General features: G+C 49.5%; 1 protein-coding gene across 1 annotated transcript; it reads right to left on the minus strand.

Moving 5' to 3' along the window:
* Positions 1 to 1056: 1056 nt before the first annotated feature.
* LOC117892168 (maternal protein tudor) lies at positions 1057 to 10416 on the minus strand. Its single transcript, XM_034798235.1, has 9 exons — positions 10276 to 10416; positions 9619 to 10021; positions 9022 to 9549; positions 8160 to 8954; positions 7057 to 8093; positions 6153 to 6997; positions 5185 to 5416; positions 4931 to 5130; positions 1057 to 4870 (listed from the first exon to the last, which is right to left on the minus strand). The coding sequence occupies exons 2-9, from the start codon at positions 9994 to 9996 to the stop codon at positions 1314 to 1316; spliced, it is 7572 nt and encodes a 2523-aa protein (XP_034654126.1). The 5' UTR covers positions 9997 to 10021; positions 10276 to 10416; the 3' UTR covers positions 1057 to 1313.
* Between the last annotated feature and the right edge of the window lie 1392 nt (positions 10417 to 11808).

Consider the following 11808-nt stretch of genomic DNA (forward strand, 5'->3'; position numbering starts at 1 on the left):
AGCTTGATATTGTTGTATATTCTGTTGATACATATTTGTGGTTTTGGCCCGCCACTCATCCAATTAGCAATTAAACGCTAATCGCATCGCTAAAACGGGAGGAGGTACCGACCCCTTTCTTAATGAAGCATCCACGTTGGACAGTAGGAAATAGTATGAGGAGTCATGTTTGTAAACCCCAAATGTACTAGGTACACATCTTGATGAATGATAACGAAAATGAGAGCTTAACCCTTGTCATAAATGGGTGCAGACAGACACCATAATTCCGTTCTTATCGAGGCGCGACTCCCTTCGACAGGCTGATGTCTTGGCCGCATGATCGGACATGTGAGAAACGCACTGATATTCAACGAATGCATTTCCATGGAACCACAAATCCCAGCTAGAACTATAACCCCTGCAAACCCGCCAGTTGCTACCTGCGATCAGCACAGGTAAGAAATACACAGTTAATGGATTGCTTTCACTCGCGATTTATTTGCTTGCATTTAATCTTTTTGCTTACAACATGAAAAAGAAATGGTAGAAAAATATGACATGTGATTAAAGGTTTTAATACATAAACCCACATTCCATTAGTTATGTTTTTTGTTTTGTTTTGTTTTACTCTGCTTACCAGTAGCTTTTTTTAGTCTTCAATTTTCATGATGTTTTCGTTTAAAAAATATAATAGATGAAAAGGATAAACCAAAAGCATTATTTGGAAATGAAGTCTGGCGTTTTTTCAGTTGGTTAATTGAGTAAAGAATAAAGTAAAGTCCCACATGTTGTGGTTAGACTTGAGTTTTAAAGGAAAACATAATAAATAATTCTCAGGGGATAAAGCTTCTCCTCTTCTCCCTGCTCCACTCCACTACAATTCTCCGTTCGTTGATAATGTAAAATGTTTGTTACAAAAGGTTGAGCAATGTAAACTTAAATCTGCATTTAAACATTCCTTTGTTAGTTTAAATTTTTCCTAAATTTCACATTTTTTTCGTTCTCTTTTTTCAAAATATTTTTCGTTTGTTTTTTATACATTTTCTGAGGGGTTTTTCGTTTTTTTTTTGTTCGTTTTCTTTTGTTTTTTTTGTTGATAACTTTCGTATGTGTGTGTGTGTTGGTTGATTCATTGAATAATTGAAACAAAATTAGCATTCATCTTGGTTTTCCATGAAAAATCAATGAAGCTTCTTGGCTAAACAATATCGTGAGCTCTTCCTCTACTTGAATAAGTTTGACTCGTTCATCTAAATTAGTTAATACATTACATTACATCGGATGCTGCAGCGAAACGAATCAATATATTGCTCTTATTCCCGACTGGGGGCTCACTGACTCTCCTGCAGACGCAGCTTCTCGCTGATGCTGGTGCTCTGGTAGAACAGCCGCACGACATGGGTGCAGCTGTCGGCGCCCTTGGTGGCCAGAATCTCCACCTGGAATGTCTCGGAAAAGCGCGTGTCGATGAAGCTCTGCAGATCGGCGACATTGCACTTGGCAATGGTGGCGCTCTCCAGCTCGCAGTGCTTGCTGTAGCGTGGCGGCTTGGCCAGCTCCTCGGGCAGCTGGCGGAACTTGTCTGTGACCGCATTGTTGCCAAAGTCGATGAAGTGCACCTCGCACTTTCCCTCGTCCAGGACCTTGACGATCTGGGCACGGTAGAATACCTCGTCCTCGGGGAACTGGGCCACGCACACGGCTCCAACTGTCAGGTCAGTGAAGACGGGCAGTTCCTTTTCGGCGTCGAGCAGCTTGTCGGTCATTTGCTCCAGCGCCGGCACGTCCACCTCCATTTGCACGTAGAATGAAGTGGGATCGTCGTACTGGACGACAACGCAGTTGTGCAGCTCCACCTGGAGGGGTTTCTGGACGCCTGCCACTGTGCTGGCCAGCTCCTGGGCAAAGTCCTTGTAGTTGATGCGCAGCTTGGCCAAATGGGGCTTCGTTTCGTCTTCGTTCGGCTGCGTGGTTATCTCGTAGACCTCGCCAAAGTGTTGCTCCAGCAGGGCGGCGAATGCCTCCTCCAGCTTGGTATCAGGCACATCCTCTGGTATCTCACTCAGCTGGCAGTGCAGGGCCAGTGGTGGAACATCTTCCACCTCCCGGGGAAGCTGGAAGATCTCCGTGACTCCCATGGTAGTGCCATAGTCAACGAGGAACACCATAAAGTCATTTTCTTTCAGTACGGATTTAATCACGCAGCGGTAGTAGCAGGAATCCTCCTCCGAGTAGGCCACTCCCATTGCCCCCTTCGCCGCAGCAGTAGCATCCAGATCCAACCTCTTCAGTTGCTCCTTTTTTAGGCCCTGCAACGTCTTCACAACCAGATCTAAGTCGGGAGAGTTTCTCTTCAACTGAACGTAGAAGCTCCTTGGGGAGTTGCCGTGAGAAATTACGCACTCGGAATTCTCGTTCTCCTTCTCGATGCGCTTCAGCTTCGCCTCCACCAGCTTCTGCAGCTGCTCAAATATGTCCAGGCCGTTCTTGCCTTTGATAGACAGTCGTACTATAGGCGGACTTGCTGTCTTGTCGAGAATCTCTGCGAACACAACGCCATCGCAGCTCTCCAAGAGATCGTTCAGGGATTCTATGGTCAGGGATTTGTTCTTTTCAAAGTCAACGCACGGCTGGAGACTGTAAGGCTCAGCCAGTGGTGGAATAGTGACAAACTCATCGGGCGTCTCGTACAGCGTGTCGACCTCTAGTACCAAGCCGAAGTCGACTAGAATGACACGATATTTGCCGTTCAGCAGCTCCAGGACTCGTGCGCGATAGAAGTCGCCATCATCTTCACACTTAACCACGCACAGATCATCCACATGTCCCTCGTTCTTCTTTGATTGCAATTTTCCCTCTTTAAGCTTGGCACAAATGCTATCTGCCAGGGCATTCTTCTCAGCAAACTGCAGATATATTTGGGAAGCACTTTCCACTTGGGTGATGGTGGCTTTGGTGATGGCAGCGGAACCAGCACTAGCTTCTGCCAGCGGTTCCTTGCTGGCGGCTGCCTTGGGCTCCTTTTGCGGGCACAGCGGCAGTAGACGATCAATGATGTTCTCCTCATCGAGCATCAGATGGATGGTGACATGATCTGCGCCTGGCTTCAGCAGCTGCGTGGTGAAGACCAGCTCCCCCTCGCCAGTGAGCTCGGCAAACTTAGCTGCAGCCTCCTGGGACCAGCCGGTGTGCGTCTCGGGCAGCTGCAGCGAGCACTTCTTGGAGAGGCTGGGCAGCTTGGCGATCTCCTCGGAGACCTTCAGGCACTTGGTGGTGGTCGAGGTGTTGCCGTAGTCAATGAACAGCACTTCGTAGCGGGAGTCGGGCAGCTGATTGAGCAGCTCGGCACGATACCACAGCTCATCGTCCTCGAAGAGAGCTGCGACGATGCTGCCCTTTTCGAAGCGCTCCAAGGGTTCGAGGGTCTTCTCGTTGTCTCGCAAATACATCTCAATCAGCTCCAGGGCCTTGGAGTCGCGCTCCAGCTGGATGTAGAAGTCGCAGATACTATTCACGTGCGAGATGTAGCAAGTACAGCCGCTGGCCACATACTCGAGTGGCTTGGCGTAGCCGTCGGCAATCAGCTTCTTGGCCACGTTCTCGCCCTCGATGTACAGCTGGACATAGCTGATCGTTTTGTGGTCTCCTTGGGTGAGATACTCGTAGCGCAGTATCTTGGTGTACGACTCGTTGAAGATGCCATTCGCCGCATCCACCCAGTCGAGTGTGCTCTTGGGGCCGATGGGCAGGGCACAGGGCAGACAGAAGGGATCCATGTGACCGAACATGCTCTGCTTGATGTCCGTGGTATCTGAGACACAATCCGTGTTCCCAAAGTCAATGAACTGCAGGACCATTAGCTCGGCATCAATTATCTTGGCGCGATACCAGCACTTGTCCACGGAGTACAGAGAAACGCAATCGGCTCCATCGACGACATTCTCCAGCGGTGGCAGCGAGGGCGATACAATCTGCAGGTTCTCCTGCATTCGATGCAGCTTATCCAGCTGATCGACGGGGTGCACAAAGAAGTGGGCAGGATTGTCGCAATGGCTGAGTACAACTGTTTCCATACCCTGGTAGGGGTCCTCCTCGGGCTCAGCAGCTGGCTGTGGTGGCTCGTCGTCCTGCACCGCCGCATTGGCTGGCTCCTTCTCTGGTTGGATCACAGAGGGAGCCGGTTCCGGGGAGGTTGGCTTAGGAACTGGCAATGGCACAGGCGATGCAGGCTTTGGTTCTGCTACAATTGGTGCCACAGGAATTGGAGTTGGCTCCACAGGCTTAATCTTCCTTGGCGACTCCTTTTCGTTCTGTGGCTTTTTGGCCTTTGGCGAGGCATTTGTCGAGCTGGACTTGCTGCTAATGATCTCCTTGCCGCGCTTGTCCTCCTCATCGTCCATGGTCAAGTCCACGGTCTCAATGTACTCATAAGTGGGACTCTTGCCCTTATCCAACTGCTTGCGCATGTAGTCCAGATCCAGATGGGAGGCCACCAGTTTTTCCGCCTTCAGTCGCTCCGCCACGCTCTGATTGTCAGCCATGATGACATCGGCAATGAGGTGATTACGTCGAACCTCAATGGGCTGGATGGTCACCACCTTCTCCTCCAGCAGCTCGGCGAGACGGCTCTTTAGTTTTCCCTCATTGCTGGGTCGTCCCAGGGGTAAATTAATCTCTACAGCAAATCCGCTGGAGTTCGCATAGAACCTGTCGTCGAGTGCCTTGATATCCTGGCGATTCAGCTCCTCCGTGTTGCCGTAATCTATGTAAAACACCTCGATGCGTCGTGCATTCGGATCGTTGGCGACAATACGTGCTCTGTACCAGTTGCTATCCGATCCACGGGCTGCACAGATCTGTCCCGGTTTGTACTTGTTGAGCGAGTCGCCTGGAGAAAAAGTGTCCAAGTTGCGGGATTATGTTTGGTTTCCTTGTGGGGATAACTTACCTTTGGCCTCGTAGAACTCAAACATGTCATCGAGCAGAGTCTGCATCGCTGATTCGATTGCCAGGGGCTGTACAAACACGCGGTATGGCTTGGCGGCGTAGACGGCGAGGGCCTTGAAGTTGCTCAGAACCACGGGATAGCTGCAGACGAAGGATTTGCGATCCTCCTTGAATAGCGGCATTACGGGACGAAGATAAACACTGCACAGAAATTTAGTTAGAGTCTGACTGGAGAATTGATCGACCGCCACTTACATGTTGTTCTCACAGACGTGCTTCACATTGAAGGCATATGACTTGCCCTCGTAGTACTCCTTGAATCGCCTGGCCATATCTGGGTTTGACTTGACGAATTTGGCGTCATCGTAGCTGCACAGGAAGCTCACATCGTGGCAGTAGTCCAGCTGTATCTTGAAGTTGGTCATATCCCGAACGGATGTAAACTTTCCGCGCACCTGCTGACCAGCCAGCAGACTCACACGCACCTCTGCAAGAGCAAAGAATAACGAGGAGGAACGTTGTGAGACGCGTCTTAAGCCGCGTCACAACTCTTATACCCGGTACTCAGTACTACATCTGCACCTTAGCGGTTATTTGTCAAATTTTACATTTTCTCTTCATCTGTCATCTACATCAACAACACTACTCACGCCAACACGCTCCTTTAGCTCGCCACCCTCCCCTAGAGACACACACTGCAGAGTCAGGGCAGGTTTAGCCACTGCAACTTAATTTCTTCATTGTGGCCATAATAATGATCCAATCGGATCCCAATTTGGTGATCAGATAGATATGGTCATTCCCTACGGAATGGCGTTTTTAGTTTTCTTTTATCTTTAAAATTGTAGATTTGGGAGGTTTTCGCCCTTTTGCGGGGGCGGAAGAGGGCGTGGCTCATTTTTGAAATACACTTGTAACAGTGTGAGCATACAGAAGTCTGGATGCAAAATTTGGTGGCTCTAGCTTTTATGGTCTCTGAGATCCAGGCGCTCAACAAGACGGACGGACAGACGGACAGACGGACGGACAGACAGACATGGCTCAATCGACTCGGCTATTGATGCTGATCAAGAATATATATACTTTATGGGGTCGGAGACGTTTCCTTCTGTGCGTTACATACAACCGTTATGTGCACAAATACAATATACCCTATTTACTCTTCGAGTACCGGGTATAATAAGGTTTCCGTATTCAAAGGTAAAATAGAAGTAAGGACCAACCTGGCGCCACTTCGGTGAGGAACTTCTCCTTGACCAGCGTATCCCTGAGCGAAGCTCCGTTCACAAACACGTTGACCGTGTAGGAGCAGCTGCTGTTAGTGTTGCTGATCTGCTGCTTAGCGAGAAACTCGCACTCGACTCTGGCATTGACCGGCACAAACTTATCCATGTGATCCACAATGTACAATTGGTCGTAGTTGGTCACCACACTATGGAAGCTGCAGCGATGGGCCAGGCAGGGGGCATCGGCGAAGCGCTGCTCCAGCTGCCACACATCCTCGGAAGTGACAGTGATCAGGCTGCCCGTGTCCACGCAGAAGACGCGATACTTGCGCATCATGTGATTGCAGGCGTTGACCGTGGCCCGAAGAATCGCATTGTTCTTGCGCTGGCGCACCACCACCGTCGAGCCGACCTTCAGCTGGAGTTGCTGGTGGGGCTTTTGGCGATAGAATTGTCTCATTTCGCGCAGCAAACCATCGTATTTGGCTGAAGAAGATTTTGGCACAATATAAAACTGGAAGGGCGATACCCACCAGGACAAGCTGGCGGCCTCCTTTCCAGTGGTTTTCATTTCCTGCAGGGAGTATGGCCTGTCCAGGGGCACATACTTTTCAGGTTTGGCAGCTACTGCCGATTCGTTGGCTGAGCCCGCATCACTCTCCACGCCGCTGGAGCGCTTGGAGGCTATGCTGCCGCCATCCAAAGTGGACTTTTGTCGCTGAGGCTTTTGGGCAAAGCCCTGAGGAGCATTCTGTGAACGCTGATTTGGCTGATTGCGCTGCTGCTGAGACGGAGACTGCGGCTGTGGCTCCTTGCGCGGCGACTGACTGTTGCTGAAGCGTCTGAAAAAGAGGCAATCAATTAATTAATGATGCGACGAGTCATGATGTAATCTACTCACGTGTTTTTCTTTGCCTCTTGATTTCCATTCAGCAGTCGCGGCGACTGCGTCTGACTGCGTCCATTCTGTCGGCTGCTCTTGCGGGGAGAGCTACTGCCACTGTTGTAGCTGCCAATGCTCTGGCTGTCAAAGCTGGAGTCCAAGTTTCGATCGATTTTCTGCAGATGCTGGGGATGCTTGCTATCCCTTGAGTTGCCTGACGCTGAGCTGCGCTTGTCCCAATCACTGGAGGCCTTGCCACGGGTTGTCTGCTGCTGTTGCAGATGCTGCGGCGGTGGCTGTTGCTGCTGCTCTTGGTGTTCGCGATCCTCGCTCTCAACGATGCTGGTGGAGTTGAGAATTAAATCCTTGTCTAATTCGGAGGAGACAACTGACTCGGCTCGCGTGTTGTTGCCATTAAATTGGCCCTTCTCCAGCGATAGGTACTTGTCAAAGGGCATGGACAGCTTGTAGAGCTTCTTCATAACGTTCAGGTTCTTGGCGAGAAGATTTACAACATTCAGGCCGTCGGGCTCGATGCGAAAGACGCGCACATTGAAGGTGCGACGTCGGATGTTTGACTCTTCGGCCAGCATTTCGAACTGGTCGGTGATTTTATCCTGGCCCAGCTCGCTGCGCTCGAAGCCCTTCAGGCAGCACTTGATGGCCTGGCGCGGCATCTTCAGATGCTCCTTGGCAATGTTTCCGATCAGATGGCGCTTCACCGTCTGCTCGTAGCCAAAGTCCACGTGCCGCACAATCACAGAGTCATCGACACGCAGGATCTCAGCACGATACCACTCCTGATCACATTTCACGATGCAGGGGGCACCCAGCGTGAGTTTTTCGGGCACCTTCTGGTTAATGTTGTAGTACGTGAACATGTTATCCATCAGCACTTGAAACTCCCCGATGTTGGCCACCCTCTGCACATAGAAGTTACTGGGCGAGTCAATGTAGCGAATCTCCACCTCGTCATCGTTCAACAGATGGTCAGCCTTTTGGTATTCCTGCAGCGAGTTCTTCTGCTGCTTCAGCTCCGCCAGTATATTGTTGCCCTGAAATGGATAATCCCGCTCATTAGTTGTGATTCATTGACGATTAACTCTTTCGATCCGACTCACTCTAAAGCTGAGATGACAGGTCTGCATGGAGCCCACACTCTCTGGCGGCTGCACCGTCAGTTGGAAGTCCGTATACAGAGCCGAATTCTTGAAGATTCGCTTCATGCTCTCGTCAATAGGTTCGATCTCCTTGATGCCGGCCAGGGCAAAGCGGAAGGCAAAAGGCTTGATCTGCAACAGCTCCGCGGGTATTTGGTAGACATCTTTCGATGGCAGCACTTCTGAGTTTCCGTAGTCCACGTAGACAACCCGGAAGCGCTGATCCTTGATGGAGCTCACCAAGGCACGATAGAAATTGCCATCCTGAGAGAAGCGGGCCACGCAGGCAGATCCCACCTCCGGTGCCTGGGGGAGTGGCTGCAGTCGCATTCGTTCAATCTGCTCCATCATGGCATCCAGCTCTTTGGCGGCGGTCTTCAGCTGCACCCAGAACAGGTGCGGCCCGTTCTCTACGTAGCTCACGTGAACGTCATAGGTCAGTCCCAGTGTCAGGCTGGTGGTCCTGAAGGCCGGTATGGTGCGTTGCTGTATGGCTGGCCGCTGCACGCTCGCCGATTGCGGTGGTGGTGTGAAGCGTGCCGGCGCATAAGCCATCGGTGCGTAACCAGCCATCGCGTGAGGCAACGGCATAAACGGTTGCATGCTTGGGACCTTGGGCGCAGGCTTGTTCATGCGCACATTGTAGTAGTTATAGACCTGTTGCTTGGGGTCGGCTCTGGGCACGTTAAAGGGATTGGTCGCCTCATAGTTGGGCTTTTGAGTATTGACCAGGGCTTGAGGTGGTATCACATTTGTCTGCAAAGGTTACAAAAGTATTGAATATCTTCAATTGTTTTTGGCGGGAAAAATTTGTGAGTCGTACCAAATTAGCTAAAGGTTGCTGCTGCTGCTGCTGCTGCTTGGGAGCGTAGTCGGGGGCGGCTGGATTCAACACACTCGAGGTGGTCGCGGGAACGACGCGTTGCATCTCGAGGCGAGCAGCCAGGGAACGGCGAGCAGCCAGCTGCTCACGTGCCAAATCCGTGGGAGTTTTTAAGGCGCTGTTCGGACTTATAATGTTGTTGTTGTACTCCAAAACTGGCGACTGCGGAGAGTCCTTCCACAGCTTCTTGCAGTGATCGAGCATCAGTTGATTGGACACCGGAGCCCCGATTTGTTTCTGTTGCACCAGAAACTCAGTCAAATCAAAGTCCTTCCAGCGTACACTGGCAAAGGACTGGCCACAGATCTGGGCTGGATCGATGGTAAGCTGGACGGTATGGTTGACAATCAATTTATGCACTGTGTCCAGGTCGTTCTTGTCCCATTCGGCGCATATGCCGAGGACAATGTACTGTGAGCAGAGAACGGGAATGTTCTGAAGAAGCTTGGGCTGCTTGAGGAACATTAACTGGAAGAGGAGTAATGCGCGTTAAATATTCTGCTCAAGCGTGGCTGCTAGTCAATCGATGGTACTCACGTCGTGGCTGTTCACAGTTCGTTTAAAGCCGTAATCGAGATACTCTATTTCGACGCGCATACGCTTGTTTCCATCCAGAGTGGCGCTCATCACACGCGCTCGTATGTACTCAGTGTCCCCGGGAGCGGCCCCGTTTGTCTGCTTGAACACACACACTGTGCCGGGGGTGAGCAGAGCCTGCTCCCGCTCGATGGACCATGTGGGCTCAATGGCAAAGCATGTAGGCAGCACATGCTCGATGCGCTTGGTGATCAGTAATGCAGCATCGCGGTTGATCTGGCCATAGACCTTCAGATAGGGGCCAACGTGATCGAGATGCGTAATGTGTAGATTTAATTTCGAGGTGCTGCCTCCGCCAATATGTGGCTGTCCATTCATGGTGTCGCCTGTTCGCTTCTGTTCGCTGAAAACGATAAAGAATGCAGCTGAGCAAAAGAATTTGTTAATATGCCAAACACACACACACAGATAATATCGCAAAATTGCTGTTTTTAGAGAAAACACGCAAAAAATGCACCGTTATGATGAGTTCGGCACAGCTTGGCAGCTCTAAAACCTAACTGTGTGTGTGTGCCTGGTTGTATGTGTCAGTTGCAAATTTTTCGGCAATACGCGCAAAAAAAAAATGAAACGGTAATTAAAAAATTCCAAACTTACGTCTTGTCGTCGTCGTTGTCCAAAGCGAAACTATGAAATAACGCCCTGCCCTATGTCGCCCGCCAGCCAGGTGGCCAGAGGTGCCTCTCCAACCCCCCTCTCACAATCGTTGAAAGTTAATATCGCAAGTCAATGGCGATTCTGTGCTCTGGTTATTTAATTGGACGGCGTTTAGGGTTTAAAAGTGGCACGGCGCACGTCTGTATATGTATGGCTGCGGTAACTGTTGCTTTGCGGGCGCTGGCGCTCTTCTGGCTGCTTATTGTGGAAGAAAGTCTCTTGCGAGTGATTAGAAATCGCGATGCACACCCGTCCCGTCTGTGGTGCAGGTGCAGCGATTGAATGGTTTCAGTCTTTTGAATTTCTTTTAGTCCTCGCTAAATGCCTGCTCAGCAAGCACAAACTATGTGTAGTGTGATTCGTTGTAGTTATATCATTAGAAAAAGCAATTAATCAACGCGAAATAGAATTTTTTTAATCACAAAAAATTACAACCAACTTTTCCACTTGACAACGACGACCGACCGCCAGTGTGACCGCGGATTTATCGATAAATATACCCTCAGACCCTCTAAAATATACCAAAATATACCATATCTTTTTAAAAATATACCGTAGATACCGCAGTCTTAAATCATTTTCCTTGATTTTGATTTTCTAATTGATATTACCAACTTTCAAAGACTTTTATCACTTTGACAATAATTTAATGCGATTGAAGAATCAATTTGGCTTATTATAAATAATACATATTATTGTATTGTATACCTTATGACCTTATATTATACAAATTTGTATTTGAAATTTTCATTCAAATCAGTCTAAACGGAAATTCTCTGGCCAACCTGTCAAAATTTGACAAAAATAACAGGAGAGATTTGTTTTGTTGTTTTCTCCTTTATTTGTAGTCCGTCCAGGATGTGCCACGCCCCCTCGTGATCGGCACAATGTCCTGGATCCTTTGCGACCAGTTCGGGTGCAAGGACATTAAGGATAATGCCATTTTCACGTTGTTTTTTCTTTTTAATCTCTACAAGGCTATAGCTCAGCTGTTTCCTGTCGAAAAAGGACATGTCACGCCTCCTCGGGATCGGGAAAATGTCCCGGATCACTTCGGGTGCTAGGACATTAAGGATAATGCCATTTGAATATTGTTTTTCTATATAATCCCCTTCAACGCTATAACTCGGCTGTTTCCTGTCGGATCAGGACATGGCATGCCTCCTGGCGAAGGTACGAGTCTCCTGTATCGCTTGAGTCCATCAAGGACCACAAGGACTGCAGGATATGGCTGTCCTACGCTATTTTGTAATTGGGAACTTTTCAGCCTGAAAGTATGCTATACTTTTGAGAACAAAAGCAGCCCCCAAAAGATACTTCCGTTTATTGGCCTCTGCCCCTGACACGTCTCTGCCCTGACTCTGCAGTGTGTGTTTCTAGGGGAGGGTGGCGAGCTAAAGGAGCGTGTTGGCGTGAGTAGTGTTGTTGATGTAGATGACAGATGAAGAAAAAATGTAAAATTTTACAAATAAC

The sequence above is a fragment of the Drosophila subobscura genome, chromosome E, assembly GCF_008121235.1.
Source record: "Drosophila subobscura isolate 14011-0131.10 chromosome E, UCBerk_Dsub_1.0, whole genome shotgun sequence".
Classification (NCBI taxonomy): domain Eukaryota; kingdom Metazoa; phylum Arthropoda; class Insecta; order Diptera; family Drosophilidae; genus Drosophila; species Drosophila subobscura.